This window comes from Pteropus vampyrus, unplaced genomic scaffold, assembly GCF_000151845.1.
Source record: "Pteropus vampyrus isolate Shadow unplaced genomic scaffold, Pvam_2.0 Scaffold24, whole genome shotgun sequence".
Lineage (NCBI taxonomy): Eukaryota > Metazoa > Chordata > Mammalia > Chiroptera > Pteropodidae > Pteropus > Pteropus vampyrus.
In genome coordinates, this window is record NW_011888805.1 from 9,772,729 (window position 1) to 9,792,313 (window position 19,585).

General features: G+C 36.8%; 1 protein-coding gene and 1 pseudogene across 1 annotated transcript; one reads left to right on the forward strand and one right to left on the reverse strand.

The window, feature by feature from the left end:
- Window positions 1-713: 713 nt before the first annotated feature.
- Window positions 714-19,302, forward strand: IFNGR1 (interferon gamma receptor 1). Its single transcript, XM_011356163.2, has 7 exons — window positions 714-917; window positions 9,806-9,920; window positions 10,535-10,698; window positions 12,230-12,402; window positions 14,324-14,513; window positions 16,729-16,856; window positions 18,343-19,302. Exons 1-7 carry the CDS (start codon window positions 821-823, stop codon window positions 18,910-18,912), a joined length of 1,437 nt encoding a protein of 478 aa, XP_011354465.1. The 5' UTR covers window positions 714-820; the 3' UTR covers window positions 18,913-19,302.
- On the reverse strand, window positions 8,601-8,718 carry LOC111737241 (annotated as a pseudogene).
- Window positions 19,303-19,585: the final 283 nt, after the last annotated feature.

The window sequence follows — 19,585 nt, forward strand, 5'->3', positions numbered from 1 at the left end:
GTAGGGTGTGAAGGAAGGTGATAAGTGCCATGAAAAAATAGTAGGCAAGTTAAAGAGAATGAGAAGATGGGTTGCAATTCCAAATTTTTGCATAAGGCCATGGTAAGCAGAGACTTGAAGCAGGTGACGTAGTTAGCTATATGCATATCCAACATAGCTGAAGTGGAAGGGGAGAGACGCAGAATAATAGATGTGGTCACAAAGAAAACGGGTAGATCTTATGATGAGGATGCTTAATAAATACAAATGCAGGAATTAGAGAAGGCACTTAACGGTTATTTCTGTTCTAAACTCTCAGGTTTCCAAATGCCTGGATAGCGAAGTCTAACAGGGTAAAATAATTGTGGCTGGGCTGTTGCCTAGGGCGGAGTTCTGCAATCACGAACACTGAAAAAAATAGGAAGAAGAATCCCGGAAGGTGGTGCCAAGCCGAAAGAACGTAACCTTTGGATCCAAGTTCCTCACAAACCCGTGAGCCCAGGTCACAACCCCAGACTGTCATGCCCATAACGCCGTGCTTCCTCGAAACTGGCCTCTCCTGGCCTTTTAGTCCTAGTCGGGATCCCGCCTCTCGGCTCATGCAGGGTCCCCAACCTGGCTGGCTCCAGCCACCCGGCCCCGCCTCCCCACTCTAGCCCCGCCTCCCCCGTTCTGGCCCCGCCTCCTGGGCGTGGTGGCGTCTCCGAGTCTCGGTCTGGGCTTCACGACCCACGCCCCAGCTCCGCCGCGGGTCTGCGGTGGCGGAAGTGACGCGAGGCTCAGGCCTGAGGGCCGCGCTGGTCGGGACGCTCTCTGCTGCTCGGGGTCGCACCCCGAAAATATGCAGAGCAGAATGGCTCTCTTCCTCCTTCTCGTTGTCATCACGCAGGCCACGAGCAGGGCTGAGATGAGCGCCACGGATCCGGAGCTGTCCTCGGGTACTGTCGCTTGCGGCAGGGTCGCGGCCGGGTGGGGACGGGGAGCAGGGGGGGCCGGGGAGGAAACCGCCCCAGCCAGGAAGCCCCGCCCGGCGGGGCCGCACCCGCATTCGCCCTGGGTGTCGGGTTTCTCGGACTCTCGGGAGCGGCAAAGTCCTGTGCGGTTGGCCCCTGGGAAGGCGACTCGGGGTCTCCGCGGTTTGCGCCCTTCAGGTTCCCTTTCCTTCTCCTCTTTTGTTGCTGCCAAAACAACAAAACAAGCCTCTCGGTTCTCCAGTTCTTTTAATGTTTAATTTTTAAATAAGCGAGTTTCTTCAGCATTTGTACACTGTGGCCACAGCTCAAGATTTAAATACTAAACTCTTGGGGACGAGGGTCAAATCCTTAGGATGGACGAGAAGTTGTTCTTTCGTCATCTGAGAATTAAGTGGCAGTAATTGGCCGTTTTGCGTATGTCTGGAAGCGGTGCTCGTGCACTTACGAGCCAGTCTGTCAGGTGGTAGGTCTCTTTGCATAGCTTGGTTCCTGGAAGCATTTTATTTCTGACTGCTGATTGAAATTTCTCAGAAAACAGATGCTGAGATTACGCTTTTCTAAAGTTCGGTGTAATGGTGATTCGGAGCTCTAATAAAATCAGTAAATCTCTTCTGCTAGAGGGATAAACCTAAATTATCAGAAACCCCTTCAATCTTGAGTGTCTCCTCAGTATCCACAGCTAGCAATCGCCTGGAAGGGATCAGGGAGGCCCAACTTCCATCACCCTTGACAAACAGTCTGAAGCCTTGTATTATGTCTTCCTCCGTGAGCTTCTGTTAGGTGTGTTCCATTCGTATCCAGCTCACTGGCTTGTTCTTTAAAAGTCAAGCAAACACTCATTTCCTGGGACAGACATTGTACCAGGTGTTGGATATAGAAAAATTGGAGTTACTCGGTTTCTGCTTTCAAGGATCATAATTATATAGCTAACAGTTATTAAGTGCTGGGCACCATTGTAAGTTCTGATCACATCTCATTTTCACTACAACCCTATAAACTAGGTGCTATTGGTATCTCCATTTATGGATGAAAAAGTGAGGCATATGGAGGTCTGCCCAATTTGTAGAGAAGTCTCTGGGTACTCGGTGGGCAGCCTGGGAGTTGGGCTCCAGAGTCCCAGGTTCTTAACTACTCTGCAAACTGCCATTCCCTAGGACAAGTTAGTCATCCACAAGGGCAGTTGTAGTACATTGTGATAAGAGCTTGAATTTAATGCACAGGCTGTTTACTGGAAAGCAAGACAGGGGTGCCTGGCTCTGACCAGGGGAGTCAGAAAGATGAGAAGATGACCCCAGAGTTGGAACTGGAGGTGCAGAGAGACTTGTGTGTGCATAGGAAGAAGTGTGAAACAGCATGTTGAATGAGTGGAATATTAAGCATTTTACTGTAGAATGTGTGTGTGAGGATGCAGGGGCAGATAGGAAGGGCGGAGAGGTAGGAACCAATTAATGAAGTGCTTCCTTACAGTCAAGTGTAACAGCAAAGGATAGAAACACAGCTTTGGCTGACTTAGGCAAAAAGAGGAATTGATCAGTCTAAGCAAGACTGAGAGTCTAAGCAAGAGTTAAACAGAAAGGTAGAGATGCCAGCTAGGCCTCAGGAAGCTCAACTAGGAAGTCAAACTGCCAAGACTCTCTATTTTTTAATACTAACTCTGAGCACTGACAGCTTTCTTTAGTTGGCAGGAATTATGGATGTTGACAGCTTTGATTTTGACATCTTGCAGCTTCTTCTATCTTAATCCCAGAGGAAAGCTCTGATTTGTCCGGCTTGGGTCAGGTGCCAGCTCACATGGGAAGGACATTGTCGCAGGGGATGGTGGTAGGAGAGTTCCTACAAGAGAAATAATGTACCTGAAAGTACAGGTGCTGTGTCAACAAAATAATATGATCACTGTACCTTGCTCAAGTCAGTGGGCAGCCATTGGATTATTTTAAGAGGAGAAATGATTTTATGTAGGGTCAGAATTGCTATTTAGAAAAACCATTCATCTTATAAAATAATTACGGGGTAGAATCAACTAGAGAGGTTAATCAGGTCGCTGTTTAAGTGTGGGAGGAGTTGATGAGGTGACTTGATGTGGAAGAGAGGAAGAGGATGACTCAGGTTCTTCATTCAGGCAGAATATTAAACCAGTGCCAGGCTCTTCCCGTACAGGGCCCTCCTAAGCATGGCACCTCTTGTGACTGCACAATTTGCTGCTCATCCTTGAAGCAGGTCCTGGGAGTAGAATTGCCTGCATGTTCCCCATGGAAAGATCTGCTATGACCTCAGTATGCCAGCATTTTCTAAACACAAATGTCGGCAACACACCCTCCCCTTTTTTTCAGTGTATTTTCAGTACAGTTATCTAGTTTTTTCAGTACATTTCTCTAGCTTTTGTTGTGTTCCCAATGCTTTTAAAGTTATGCTTTTAAAGTTATTTTAAAACACAAACTCTCCAGAGAGTAGGAGGAAAACCCACAGGGACAGCCTGCTTCTGGCTCTTGGTTAGCTTCCCTGTCTCTCCTGCTTGGCACTTAATACACAGTCAGTGTGTTAACTCTTACTAGTGCTGGGTTTGACTGTGTATTTGGAAGTTCATCTTAGATGAGGGGACCTAGTAGGAACAGGGAAACAGGCAAGAGAATATAGCCAGCCTCTGAAAAATCCAAGTGGTTGGGAATGTATTATATTACAGTTGGAGGCTTTCATTAATATTTAAGTGAATTGATATGGAAATAAGTCCATGTGCGCCATCTAATAAGTAGTGTTTCACTTTTCATACACTTTTACATATAAAAGTAATATAAATCTTTCAGTGAATCAGTGCCTGCTAGTGGCTGCCTTCTCCCAGTTTGCTTTTCCCACTCTGTAATATCTGAAGAGCAGACTGCCCTCGAGCACAGACGTGGGGCTCTTACTTCACCTTCTCTACTTTTTCAATGGGTGCTTCTACTCATGCTCCGACTTTAGGATAATGCTCTGGGTGTGTTTAAATTTTTCATTATTTCCTTAAGATTCTATTTTTATTTATTATAGAGATTCCAAATATTTAAGATTATTTTAATTGTATTTATGGCACAGGTATTATTAATTTTCTTTTTCATTTTATTCTGATGCGTGATTCATATGGACTTTGAAAGTTCCGTATTTCATTTCTGTATAAAAGAATACCTAAAGTAGCCCATTTAAAGAGCTATCTTATAAATTTGGCAGCACACAGCAATAGTGCAGTTGTTGTATGAACTAGATGAATAATTATTGGTTCCATTTTAATTAGACAGACAATCAGAATAAGAGTTGAACCAGAATTAAATGAATTCCTGACAAGAAGGAATCAGTTTACTTGTCATTTTCTTATTAAGGGAATGTCTTTATTTTGGATTATCATAATACATAGTAACCTTAATATGAAGTATGCATTTTAGTCTTATCTATTTTAAAGAAATGATTTATTTGAATACATTGTTCATATTTTGCAGTGGCCATCATTTAATTGTGACAGTATAATAAATCAGGCGAAATTACTTGAAGCAGGTGCTTATGAAGTCATCAGAAAACAATTATCTCCAATTCCTATTTACATATGGAGGTTGCTTTCCCCATATTTTATTAAACTATGCCAAAAATGACACTTAAGCAGCTTTTCTTAATTAAAACCAACAAAACTTTACATATTGTCAAGTCTTTAGATAACTTTTCTAAGCCTTTGTTCTCACCAGTAAAAATATGTATAATAATATTACGTCCCTCATAGGATGGTTGTGGTGCTTAACTGAGATAATGCGTAAAAAAGTTGAGCACATTCCTTGTCCTGTAGTAAATGTATAATATATGCTAGTGATTGTCATTCAATTATGAGCACCATTATTTTAACAAATATATTTTATAATATTAAATTATTTTAGTTATAGATGAGAAATTTGTGTTGGCTTAAAAAAAACTCATCTATATGAGGAATTTAAATAGACTTAGCACCTAATATGTTCTTTCACCTTTTTCCTGAAAAGGCCTTTTTTATTTTTTCAGTTCCTAAAGTATTTCTCAACTTAGAATGACTCAGTCCAAAAGGATGTTAGTCTTGAGAAATGACTACTGGTCCAGTTAGAATTTATTGGCATGCCAAACAAACCCAACTAGATGAAATTGGTTAAACAGGAGCAAGAATAAAATCCTGCATTTTACGTCAGTAAATTGGTCGAGCAGGTATTTATTGGATAAGCCCTAACTTGGTGGTGGTTTGAGTAAAAGATCTGGGGGATTTTGTCAATTATAAGTTCAGTATAAGCCACTATTCCATATGCCTATCTCTTAAAATAAGAGAAGAAAGAAAGTATTTCATTCACATCTGTTGCATCGCTTCTGGGCTCCACATTTTAAGAGAGCGAGTGATAAACCAGAATAGGTCCCAAAGACAGACAAGGATGAGAGAAGACTGTGGGGACACTAGGGGTCTTGACCCAGCTGAGGAACTATTATATAGAAGGTAAAATAGACTGGAAGCGTTTTAGGTGTCCTCACTCAAACTCTTAGTTTTGAAACTATCTTTTTCTGCAGGTGTAAGAATATAGTATGGGGATGTAATGTACAACGTAATGACTATAATATTACTAGATGGTATATTCACAGGATGCTAAGAAGGTAGATCCCAAAAGTTCTCATTACAAGGAAAAAGACATTTGTTTTCTCTTTTTTTTCTTATATCTATATGAGATGATGGATGGTAACTAAACTTATTTTGGTTATTTTGCAGTGTATATAAGTCAAGCGATTAAGATATACACCTTAAACTTATACCATGCTGTAAATCATATGCCAATAAAATGAAATTAAAAAAATTTAAAAAAGAAAATAATGTAGTAGAAAATAGACTGTTTTTCCATTACTCTCATAAAGCAATGGATATGTGATTCCTGAATTTCAAAACCCTGAAATATAGGAAAGTTTCAATGAAAAAACTTTTATGAACACTTGAAACATCATATGTAAGAATTCTCTTAAATCTGTAGGACACTACTACTTGCTAAGAGAAAAAGTTGGAAAGCATTAAGAAAAATAGACATTTTGTCTATACTAGGAAACTATTCAAGAGTTAGAGATCATGACCATAAATATATTCTGAAAAAAAAATGCAAAAGTCTTGATATGATATTTTTCACTTTATCTGTCTAGATTTCTCGTGACATTTCGCACTTTGCAGTGTAAGAAGAAACTTTTGTGAAAATATCCATGGCCTTGCATCTTTAACATGAAGAGAGTGTTAGATCTCTTTTAAGAGTCATTCATTCAGGAAAGGGTCTGGATGCTTTAACTTGGAGCATTTGTTTTAGGGTTATGTCAAGTGACTTGAAATCCACAAAAACAACTTAATTCCTGGCCCCTTTATGCTTCTTTTTGCTCCTCAGTTTGCCCTTCCCATAGAGGCAGATTGTCCAATGGTGTCTACAGAGTATGAGCTCTGTTCTGCCGTAGATGGCACATATTCCAGACAGTCTTTTTATGCTATTGTGTTAAAATCAGTGGAGCACTCCTGTGGCTGTCACTCTTTCAGTAGAGGCACAGGTGCTTTTGGCAGTTACAAGGTGTAGCACAGGTCGTAGCCCTTACTTCTTTCACCATCCATGAAGAGGAAATCTGAAATTGTCTGTAGTTGTTTGTGTCCTCCTTTACTCTCCCCTCTCCAGGAATTATTACAAAGCTGTTCTTGCTGCTCTGTGTTTTGATCTTTTGTGACATCCTCATTGCCCCGTTGAGTGTACTGCTTCAGTACTTGCTGCTCTTTGTGGATATTTTCTGTCCCCTCCTTTGCTCTTTTTTTATATACTGTGTCATCTCATTTATCACCAGGAAACAGTTGGCTGTAACCAGAAACTCTTTTTTTTCCTGCATTGTAATGGAATGTTATGAAAAACTGATTTTTTTCTCCTGCGTCTAGTTTTGTTAAATCCTCAGGTGTTCTGAAGAGTTCTAGGAAGCAGATCTTAAAATAGCTAAAGTTTTCTCTGGTTAGTATACAAATATAATGCACCAAATAACTCTGAACTCATTTCCAAAGACAACATGAGTTACAGAAAACTATGGGCATTTTAAAGAGATGGAGAGATCTGTAAGATTATTTTATTTTGTGAGATACTCTAGTAGGATCTTTCTTTAAATTCCATACATAATACTCTCTTACTGTTTATACATGTTTTCATTTATATAAGGTAAATTTATTATAAATGTAAGTTTGCTGTAAGCCCTAGTTATTTTAATCTGAATATGTAACAATTTAAACTTAGGTTACAAAATTCTGACATTTAATGAGAAACTACTCATATCTATTATGTCATTTTGGTAAGATGACAAAAGCAGTTGTCTAATAACCGCATGGTTTCTCGTCTGGTGGCATGAAAACCACAAGTTATATCTTTTGGTGTAAATATTTAAAAGCTTCTCCTTTAATCTTGTAGTAATTTCTGTCTGTAATAATCCATCAAAAGCTCTTCCTCCTGACACCTGTCTGTCTTGATTACTTTGAAAGCTACGATTTAAGTCCTTGTCTTAGTTTAACCATGTCAAGCTTTTACTTAAATTATGAGAAATATGATTTGATTCACATTAAAAACTAATCTAATGTTGTACAAATCTTCTATTGTTTGTGGTTTTATAATACATGATTCAGTCCTCTCTTAAATATAAATGCACTTTGTTCGATATTCCAGGATTTAGATTGACTTCTATATGCCATTTCCTCAAATACAGGAATTTCAGATTGAGTATATACAGTTAAAATGTCCATCCTACTGGGAATCATTTTTTAAAAGGAAGAGAAGCACTCATCATTATTGGAAATTGGAGGAAGGTGGATCCTTGTCATGCAGTGGCAGAAAGCATGGCTACACTAAGAAATGTACCTGGTGACCTGTGTGACCTAGCTAAGGAGGTTTCCACGCAAAGTGTTGAAGGTGTTCTGTGGTTTCTTCTTGCTTCTAGTAAATGCAAGACTAGGGAGAGTAATCAAGGGAAGGATTGTTAAAAAGAAAACAGGACCTGCTGGTTTGAAAATTCTCAGCCTCTGGAAAAGCAAAAGATGCTAAAATTAAGAAGTGGCTTCTGAAGGAAGTTCAGATGCATTATATGAGTTTTCCATGCATCAACTACCGCTCTTATCTGGTTGCAAAATTCTGTTTATATGCGTGATCGTTATTTGATATCAAGGTTGAATTGAACTGGGTGCCTTTTATTTCCACCTCAACCATAGATTTTAAGCTATTCGAGACTACGTTGTTTCAGGTAGTCCAAGTACAAACCTACCATAGAAAAAGGAACCCTATTAAGCAAACCTCAGTCTACTCCACTGTACCCTGTGTAGTAGGTGTTTCCTTTAACAGTAAGCAAATATCTTATGTGTGTGAAATTAACACCTCACTTGACAGATGAGGAAATCTGAAGGAAATATTTAATAGCATAGCCAAGAAAGAACCCAGATTTTTTAAAGTCCAAACCAGGGAATATTTTTCTTTTTCTTTTCTTATTTATGTTTTTTTTTTAATAGTTTCTTAAATTTTTTATGTTTGTTTGTTTGTTTGTTTGTTTATTTATTTATAGATGAGGCAACTCTTGGTTGGCCTCACAGATTGCAAGGACCTTGTCAGCTTACAATCCCTTATTTTTTTATTTTTATGCCTACAGCACCTGGTCTTCCTAGGTGGTCTCCCATCCAAGTACTAACCAGACCAGACCCTGCTTAGCTTCTGAGATCAGATGGGATCGGGCTTGTTCAGGGTAGCATGCCATAGATGGGATATTTTTCTTATTAGAGCAGTCTACTTGATCAAAACCTGAGTGATCATCATTATCATCTGGGATGCTTTAAAAAATATACTTTGGGCTCTCTCAGAATTTTTGAGGAGGATGGTAAGTTATGATTGGAAGCCACTGAACTGTGGCCACATTGCCATTCATTTATTTATTTTAATTGTATGAGTAAATCATATTTAATGGAGTTTTCCATTTTCGGTCTTCTTATTATCTATACCTTCATTTATAAAGAAGGGAAGGAAGCGGGAGGAGGGAGGGAGAGGAAAAGAGGAAGGGAGGAGATGTGCATGTGTGTTCAATTTCCCAAGGGATGATGGACAACAACTTTTTACACTGCATGGGGGAGGGGGGGATGGCTACTTTTAATAACTAGATTACGGTTTTGGTAACGTCTGATGACAAGATGTTAAAGTGACTTCTGCCTGTTCCCTCATGTGGCTCACATCAACAAACGTTTTTCTGAAATGGTTTAAAAGAGCAAAGGCAAGAAAAAATATTGGGTATGTTTTGTAAAAAGTCCTGCATACGCCAGCAAAATGTTGATATAGCTGGTCAGTAGTTCCTTCAGCCAATCATTAGGCATCTATTCCTGTGCAATAGAAAAGGTTTTAAAAGATGTGTAATTCTGTGGGGTGTAGGATTGAGAGCCTGGCTAGTATTGTAGAGTGAAATTGGCCACCTCTTTTTTAGCCAGATCTTCCCTTGACTTCGAATACAATTGGTGTTATCAAATATGGAAAATCCTAGCAATTAAATGAATTGAGGATTATTGTGCATTTATTTTAGAAACGCCTAAAACATTATAGGAATTTATTGCCTCATATTCGTGTTTCCTTTCTATCACAGTGTTGTTGCACTAATTTAAAATGAATCAGAACTCTTCTACACATTTTTCAATAAAATTAATTTTTAGAAATCTAATTTAAATAATTTTATTATCTAGTCTGGTGAATTTTTGTTTTCCTTCAAAATATATGTTTGGTTAACATGGCTTCTTATAATAAGGTTTTCTAGTGTTAATGTTAATTTCTTACTATTGTCCATTATACTTTTGGAATCTCTTACAGTGCCTCTACCAACCAATGTTAACGTTAAGGCCCACAACTTGAATACTGTCGTATCTTGGGATTACCCAATGCCACAGCAGACGCTTGTTTTTATTGTCCAGGTAAAGATCTACGGGTGAGTGTTACTCTCTTACACTTTTTATCGTTTTTGTCTGGGTCTTTGCACATTCCATAGGCTCGTTGTTTTCTTCCGTCATCCTTCCTTCGCATGTGGCAAAACTTCCTGAACAGCTTGCAGACGTCTAGAAGCACCAAGGATGCAAATTAGTTCTTTTCAGAATATTTCCTGCCACTTAGTTTTTTCCTGTCAAAATTGAAGTAGACAAGTATCACTAACTTCAAAGATTTTAAGGCACAACTAATAAAACTTACAGTTCTGTATTAAATAAGTAATCGTGTCTTCCTATAGTGTATATGTAATGTGTTGGATTCTGTAATTAAGTAATGATCATGTTAATGGAATCTGAAGTTGCTTAAAGAGGAAATGTAGAATGTGGTTTGTACAGGTCTTATCATTTGAATTGAGCCTCTTTATTATAAAGGAATTTGTAGTACTTCTCACCAAAAAGTAAGGGCTCCCTACTTATTCTAGCTTCTCCATCCTGTTCTTATTCAGCTCTTTCTACCGGCTCCATACTGTGAATCAAAAGCAAAGCATCGATAGAGATGGTTGAAGTTTATATATTAATAAAAGTTACCTTTATGTTTCTTTATTCCTCTTCATTTTAGTGAGACAACGTGGATTGATGCCTGCAAAACCTCTGATTATTACTGTAATATCTTTAACAAGATTCCTGATCCATCAATTCCTTTATGGGCCAGAGTTAAAGCTAGGCTTGGACAAAAAGAATCAGCCTATGTAGAGTCCAAAGAATTTATTTTGTGCAAACAAGGTGAGTAGAATATATACATGTCTAAATTCCAAACTTGAAAATACTTACACGTCTTTTGTATATATTTGCTTTTATTAACAGTTCCTAAAAATTATTACAATATCCAAGAAACATTTGCAGGAATTTAGGGAGTTCATGTCTTCCTTGTCTCTCAAGCCCCACAAAATAGGACTAAGAGGTGCCCGTTGCTCGGCCCCTACTAAACCATTACAGTTTTACTCCATACAAATACAGATCAGTGCTGCCCACCTAGACTCTGTAGCACCCTTCTTCTCCTTGTCTTCTCTGTTATTCCTTTCTGAGTTACATTCAGTAAGGACTTTGGCAGCTGCTCTCATTCTTCCTCTCTGCCCCAAATCTTCAAGACCTGTGGGAATTTTAATACCAACTTCATACATTAAAACAATTTTAGAATTCCGTAATCTCTTCAGCCCCAGTGATTTTTTCAGCTCTGCGTGCTTCCAGCATCCCATTCCCATGTATACTTGATCTTTGTTATTACTTCAGGCTGTAGGATCTTCAGTGCCAATCCCTCTTTTCTGACTAACATCCTACCTTGTAGCTCTCAAACCCTCACTCCAGGGTAAAAGAATCCTTTAGTCACTTGACTCCTCCCTAGTCTTCTAGTCCTTCTATGCTTTGACTTCCAGCTTCATTTCCTCCTATTTTATTCAGCTTCATGCTTCATTACTTCAACCGCTGCCTTGTTCTCCTCCTGCTTTTCAGATTGTGCCTACTTGGTCCTTTCCATAGCCCTTTCTCTACTTGCCTTTGAAATAGTTTTATTCCCTAGAGTTCATGCCTTTGCCGGTAGAAAGAGCTGATACTTATACCATCCATATGTCAGATTTTTCCCACATGGATTTGTCAAAGGCATACTATGTGCCAGAAAGTATGTTAGCCCCTGAGGATACATTGGTGAGTAAAAGCAGACCTGCCTGGCACTTGGTAGCTGTGCAGTAAATAAGTGAAGAGTAGATAAATGGTTCATCAGCAAAGTGCCAAACATCAGACACATAAATATTTGTTGACCGAATGAATATCTAATTCTGATTTTCACAATAAAAAATGAATATTTTAGCAAGCTTTTATGTAGCCTTCGTGCCAGACATCCATAGATGTTGGAGATACAAAAAGTTTCGGTGAGGGTTCAAAGATAAATGCCTTTCCTGAAGTGGTTTTTTTAGAAAACCATTTTTAAAAAATCTACAGAACCAAAGATAAAAGAAAAAAATAACTTGAGGTTTTTTACATGACGAACTATTTTTTTTAGCACTAGAAATGAATTTAAACTGTTGAAGAGGAGTTTAGGTAAGAATACTTCTTTCCTGAAGAGATTTATTAAACATCTCTTTATTAAGGACGCAGAATGTCTTCTAGATCTTTTTGAAATGGTTTAAATGTGGTTCTGCTTTAGAACAAAAAAAAAATAGTAGGTTGATTGATTCCGGTAATTTTATATAGTGTACTCTAAAGTTCCAGGGCTAGTACTGATTTTACTTCTTTTTTGTCTTCTTCGCTGCCAACCCAGGGGAAGTTGGACCACCTAAACTGGATATCAGACAGAAGGAAGACCATATCATTATTGATATATATCATCCTTTAGTTATTGTAAATGAAAAAGAGCTGGGAGTCATATATGATGAAGAAACTACTTGTTATACATTCATGTACAATGTGTGTGTGAGAATAAATGGAAGTGAGGTATGTGTTTCTATTTCATCTTTTTCAAAATGGAAATTTTTCTACCACTAGTGTAAGTCATTTATGTGTATAGTATAAGAAAGTAGAATGCTTCTGACTATTCAGACAAGACTTGTGGATCCTAGGTTTTGGTAAAAAAAAAAGAAATATGTGAATGCTTTTGAAGGGAATTGATGTTGGAGTTGATCACTAACACTGGCCAAGTGAACACATTTAAATTTCTTCTTTGCCTTGTTTAACAGCACAGCCCTAATCTAGGATTTTAACCTATAATGTTTTCATTTTTCTACTAGTAAGATAAGGATCATTTTAATCTTTTCTTCCTCATTGGTAGTAATGATAAATAATATGAAGCTCTAATTGGAGTCATTGCTTTTGAAAGAAAAAGCTTAACAGTACTACTATGGAGATATAATTAAATTCTGGCACTGGTATACAGACCACACTCTGATTGGAATTATTCTGTTCCATCCATTCTCCACAGCGCTGCCATTCCTTTATTTAACGATACTTGTCAAGCATGTTCTCTGTGCCTTTTGGCACCAGGAGAAAGCAGTAGACAGAACAGACAAATCTCCAGTGATATTTTGCTATAGAGAAGAACAAAGCAGGGCAGAGGTACAGGCAGCAGGGCAGGAAGCAGTAGTGATTTTCAGTATGGTGGTCAGAGCAGGCCTCATGGGGAAGGTGTTACTGGAGCCAGGGCTGGAGGAGGTGAGCTCTGTGGGTAATGAAGGGGAGTGTTTCAGGGAAAGACCCTAGCAAAAGGACACTGGGCAGGTAAAGGGAACAGCAAGGCTGCACAGAGTATGAAAGCAGCTGAGGTCAGAGAGGTCATTGGGAGCTACGTGTCTTTGGGCATTGGAGGGATCTAACTTTTATTCCAAGTGAAATGTTGTACATCTAGAAAGATTTAAGCAGAAGAGTGACATCTGATTTAGGTTTTAAAACATCACGTTGATTGCTAGCAGAGTTGTTGTTCTAAAGTTCAAATCTAACCATATTACTTCACTGCTTAAAACCCTGTAACAAATCCCCATCAGCTACAAAATAATATCTAAATTCTCTTTCATGGCATGGCCTACAAGGCCTTCATGGTTTGGCCTTTGCATCCTTCCCAGCTACCTGTCTGCCCATTCCTTCCAACCTTATTTTCATTCATTCTTTGGTGAATTGCTTGCAGTTCCCTGTAAGTAACGAATGTCCTCCTCCTTCACCTTTTTCCTTTGGCAAATTTCTGCTCATTCTTCAGTATTCTATTGGTGTATTATCTCCCCTTTGATATCTTCTCTGATACTGTAAACTATTTCCTCATCTATAGTCTGGTGATTCCTGGTTCCAGATAGCAGTGTTTTGCCATACTCATTACTCCCTTGCATTTCTTTCATATCTCTTCTATACCCTGTGGTCAGTTATTTGAGGTCAGGCACCACTGTCCTGCCTTTGTGGTCTTCAGGCCCTAACACAGGTGAGCCATGAACTTGGCTGGTTGAACGAATGATAAACTCCCAGAGACTGCTTCAATCCCTTCTATGTATTACCACCAAGAGATTCTACTTAATACCCTTATTATTCTTCATAAAAGATGCTTTTATCTCTCACCAGCTAAGTTTCTAGCACTATAGAAATAGGACTAATGAACATTTGTTGACTTAACAACTAATAGTGAACATTCCTGCTCTTTGAGTTTTTAAATTTATAACTTCTATAAAGAACATTTTAACAGATACATAACATCATGCTGTGTCAAAGTAACAAACTGACTTGTTATTTGATATTAATACTATTTTTAGACTTGTTCAACATTCATCATATATGTGTTTTCTCCAGGTGTTTGACTGGTATAAACATGGTGATTTGGGGGAGAGGGGCAGATTAAAAGGAGCCATGCATTTTCATTGTGTTTTTTTTTCCCATGCAGAACACAAATAGAAGGTACATGCAGAAAGAAGATGATTGCAATGAGACTCAGTGCCATTTAAGTATTCCAGTGTCCTCACTGAATTCTACGTACTGTATTGCAGCAGAAGGAATCTCAGACACATGGTCTGTGACAACTGAAAAATCCAGAGAACTTTGTATCACCATTTTCGACCATAAGAGCAAAGAAAGTAAGTTCATACTATTTTCCCCTAAATATAAGAAGTGATAACTAACATAGGTTAATGTGAAAAGAGACAGTTTGCAATTTCAGTAACTCTCTGCTCTTTTAAGAATAAGTCCACTTCTCAGGCATAAAAAGATACAAAACAACCAATTTGGGAAGCCATGACACAGGAAAGAAAGAAGTATAATAAACACGTTAAGTATAAAATTATGTGCATAAACGTCTGCATTTCAGGATTATGCACAGCAATCTAAGTCAATTTATTACTTTAATATAGCAAGATGTTATATATTCATTAAGATGTTTATAATGTGAACTGGATAGCCCTAGAAATTAATATTCAAAAATAAATATAGGTTAATTTAAATAATGGATTATGGGATACAACGTTTTAAAATAATTTTTGTTTCATCTTTTCATTGTGTGTGGGGGATATATATATAATAAATAGAACTTTAGAACTGGCATTCTCAAGTGTCAGGTATGGTAACAAAAATTTGGGCCTTTGAAGTTTTGAAATTTAAATGTTCATTATTTAAATAATTTAAAAAATATAAAAAGCCAGAAGAAAATAAAATTATCTGTAGTTCTACCATCCAAACAAATTCTTGGTTACTCACAGTTCGGTGGGTTTTTTCCCCGTCCTGTTTTTCTCTTTTTCTAATAACCATGACCATATTGTATAGTATATATAATTTTCTATACTGCATATATTATAAATATTTAAGCATATATTATAAATGTTTTCCATATTTGACATAATTTATTAATATTATTTTTAATATATGTAGAATATTTCATCATGTAGAATGTATTATATTTAATGTTCCCCAATTTTTGGACTTTTAGATTATTTATAGATTTTCTCTATGATAAATCATGCTTTGATGACTGTTTATACACACACACACACACACACACACACACACACATATATAAACACACACACACATATATTTTTTCAATTGTTAGGATGTTTTTAGAATATATTTCCTAGGTTAAAAATGTGCAAAAATTTTATCATACAAATATCTTTTTGAAGAATGGAAATTAGACTGAAGAATCAAACCAAACACTTAAAATTTAATACTAATATTTTTTAGGCCATTATACTAGAGTTTCAAATAGATGACTTAAAATAATGCAGTGCATTTTATTCCAATTTCCTTTATGCAATTCGAAAAATAAAATCTTACTTACAAAATTTAAAAATAATGCCACTACCCCACATTTAATTTAAAACAACACCCCGAATTATAAACTGGACGGATATTGTGGCCACATGGTGGCAGCACAGTGGTTCCTAGCAGCCTTCCCATCTGCCTGATGAGTGCTCCTAATCCAGTGCTGGCCTAGTTCAGTTATGTAGTTATTTTTATCTTTTACTATTATAATTTGTTTTCACATCCTGTAATAGGTGTGATACAAGCATTCATTTAGTAGTAACTTCCAGAATTACTATTCCAAAGAAGTAACTGGAATAGAGATTAAAGGTAATGAAATGGCATGAAGGAAGCCAAACACCACCATAACATACAGAGTACTGTTGATTTGGAAGAGAGGACTGTGAAAAAGAATACTGAAGATTGTGCTGTGAAAATAAAAACAGCATTAGAAAAAATGCACAACAGCGATTATAGATGTATAATCTCTATTTTATATTCTTTCTATCTGGTTTGGGACTTTATTCCTGTGCAACTTCTCCTCTGTATCTGTGTGCATATGTGTACATCTGTATATCTTTATAAGTATTTGTATTCTTGAAATATAAAATGTAACAAAATTCTGAGGAGTGAGACTAACTTATTCTACGAGTTCTGGACATTACCAGAATTTATTTCTAATGAGCTATATTTTTTAAATTCTTCTTTTCCCTCTTTAAATGAGAGAAAAAGCAGAACTCTTGAAACACCTTATATTTGGGGCCGTAAGGAAATTGTTGTGAAAAAGCTATTTTAAACATATTGTGTCATGAAAGTATAGTTGCAGAAAGTTTAGAATTGTGGAATTGCAAAGAGTCATGTTGCTATCTAGGACAGGGACCTAATTTTTTGCTCATCTCTCCTGAGTTCTGTGTCAGTGTTCCTTAACACCATTTCCTTATTAATTACCTGATGTGTAAATCTATTAAAGAATAGCTCTAAGACTTTATAACTAATTGATGGATATAGCAGTATTTCATCTTAATTCTAATTTGTGATTTTTTCCCCTTTTTTTAGATTCATTTTGGATTCCAATTGTTGCTGCTTTCCTAGTCTTTGTAGTAGTTATCCTTCTAGTTGTATGTTTTCATATTAAGAAGATAAAGCCATGTAAGAAAGAAAGCATCATGTTACCCAAGTCCTTGGTAATGTATTTAAATATTTTTCTTTAATTATATATACTAAAATGTTAATTTGGACCTTTTGGATAGTTTCTTAAAAATCTTTTTAAAAGTAGAATGATATTCAGCAATATGTCACCTACCATAAATCACTCCATCTACCACACATCCAAAACCATGTATTTTTCACTACGCACTAGGTACTTTTTGATGCATGTGGCAAAAATTAGATGAGTCTGTTAAAGAACTTAAAGTCCAGTGGGAGAAAAGGATGAGTATTCAGTGGGTGTACGGGTGTACGATGGGATAGGTTCAAAAACAGAGATTTATATACATGTGAGTGAAGACTTTGTTGACTTTTTTGGAGTGGGGGTTAATCGTGACTTTTCCAGAGGCAGTGATGCCTGAGCAGTCTTGAGGGACAAATAGGAGTTTATTCAGGTACTAAGAGACAGTATGCGCTAAGGCCCAGCATCAGAAAAGCCTGGGTTTTGAAAAATTGCAAGTATAAAAACACTTCATTATGATTAGAGTGTAGTAGGAAAGATGACCAAAAGTGAGACTAAACTAGAAGTTTGACATTTTAACGTCTATATTTAAAAGTCTTCGTATGGTGAAAAGAATAGTTAAAGGGTAATAGAACGGTAACTTTTTGAATCAAATACGGCAAGAATAATATCTGATATGCAAAGGGCACATTTAAATTTATTATGAATCTGCTACATTTCAGTCAAGTAAATAAGAATTATCAACAAAGGACAATTCACGTATGAATTATAATACTCATCCTTATTAGTAATTAAGCAGAAAGCAAGTTCGTATTATGCCATTTTACACCCACTAGAGAAGGAAAAATAAACCTGAATATTCAGGAGTACCAGTAGTAGTAGAACTGGTATAGACTAGTAAAAAGCCTTACAGCCCTGGTGAGAAGGTAAGCATACAATGGATATACAGTGTCATAGTTCCATAAACATGCCACACCTTCGGACTTAGTAATTCTACCCTTCAGAATTTATTCTAAAGTAATTTCATGAGTAAAAAGATCTGTAAGAATGTTTATTTCAGCATGTTCTGTAAATAGTAAAAATAGAAACACTTTAACATCTACTGTTAGAGAAATTATTTAATCATCAGTGTAAAAAATTATATGAGCCCATGAAAATTATAATGAAAACGATAATTATGAAGGCATATGGTAAAAATATAAGTAGCTGTATTCCCATTATAAGTGTAACGTGCATACATGTGAAAGGCAATTCACAAAAAGCAGCATATATTAGTGAGATAGTAACTTTTTAAAAATCCTTGTTTTTAATCTTAACATAGTATACTTTCATTTGAAAGAAAGAAAAGGCAACCACCAGATTTTATTATGCTATTATCCTAAATATGCCATTTAGTGGTAAATTTCATTGTCCATTATTCTTAGACTGTTTTTGTTTTTGTTTTTGAGGATAGGCAAATTTAGTAATTTATTATTTTTAACCATTGATTTCTCTTCCCTTAGCTGTCTGTGGTAAAAAATGCCTCTTTCGAGGCAAAATCTGAATCAAAATATATATCGCCCATCACCTATGAACCCATTGTTCCTGAACATGAGAAGGTGGAAGAGCAGTTGTCTCCAGCAACAATTTCAAGTTCACATATCAAGGACGATCCAGCAAAAGTAGAGCACAGAGAAGATTTTTCTAGTGAAACAGAAGTGGTGACCATCGAAGAGAATACCCCCGACACGGCTCCTGGTAGCCCTCTGACCCCAGTGAAGAGAGACGATTCTGTCCATTCAAGTAGCAACCAGTCTGAACCCTGCAGCGTTGCTTTAAACTCTTATCACTCTAGAAGTGGTTCTGATAGTGGCGTTGTAGAATCGGACACTTTCTTATCTGACTCAGAATTTCCTCCAAATAGTAAAACTGAAGTAAAGACAGGAAGACAGGAGTCCACAATGCTCAGAAACACTACCACCTCCTTTGGTTACGATAAACCACACGTGTTAGTGGATCTGCTTGTAGACGAAGGTGGTAAAGAGTCCTTGATTGGTTATAGAGTCACAGCAGATACCAAAGAGTTTTCATAAGATCAGCCAGCATGTACCAATGTGGAAGGATCTCCTTGTCCTGAACAGTTTTTCTGCTTTGATTTCATGAAAAGATCATGATTTCAGATATTGTACCTTTATGGATAGTAATCAAATGAAGGACCTTGATTTAGATAAAAGTGTAAAGAGCTAGCTTGGTACTGTCACAAGTGGTCTAAAAACCTCAAAGACTTTTTTGAAAAATGAACTTGTCAACGTCTGAACCTTTCCATATAGATAGGTTAGCAGTAATAGTGAACACTCTCTAATAACCCTGCTTCCAATGATAGTAGATGACGCCCAGGGTCCTTTCTAAGCATCTCAAGAAATATAATGGATTTGTTTTCTTCTCTGTGCTTCTATATGTTTTTTGTTTTTTGGATTTTTTTTTTTTTTTTTGTTAAATTTAGAGTATTTTTAAGTGCTTACTTTCAGAAGAAATTCTGAAATCTTTTCAAGTTGAATTTAAAATCAAATTCAAACTAATAGAATTAATAAAAAATATGTAAATAGAAACATGTATATATTTTTTATGAAACATTGCATTAAGAGATTTTTAAATAAAGAATTTTAAAAATTAATTTTGTATTCATTTATTCAAGCAGTTAACTAGAATATTTTTCATCTATTTGCTTGTTCCCATACATTGCTATAGAATCATTTTCTAATTATT

Excerpts from the sequence above, each read along its gene's own strand:
- IFNGR1 (XM_011356163.2), top strand. The coding sequence starts at position 821 with ATGCAGAGCAGAATGGCTCTCTTCCTCCTTCTCGTTGTCATCACGCAG. Across the intron at positions 14,514-16,728 it reads CGACCATAAGAGCAAAGAAA|ATTCATTTTGGATTCCAATT; the intron begins GTAAGTTCATAC and ends CCCTTTTTTTAG. Across the intron at positions 16,857-18,342 it reads TCATGTTACCCAAGTCCTTG|CTGTCTGTGGTAAAAAATGC; the intron begins GTAATGTATTTA and ends CTCTTCCCTTAG.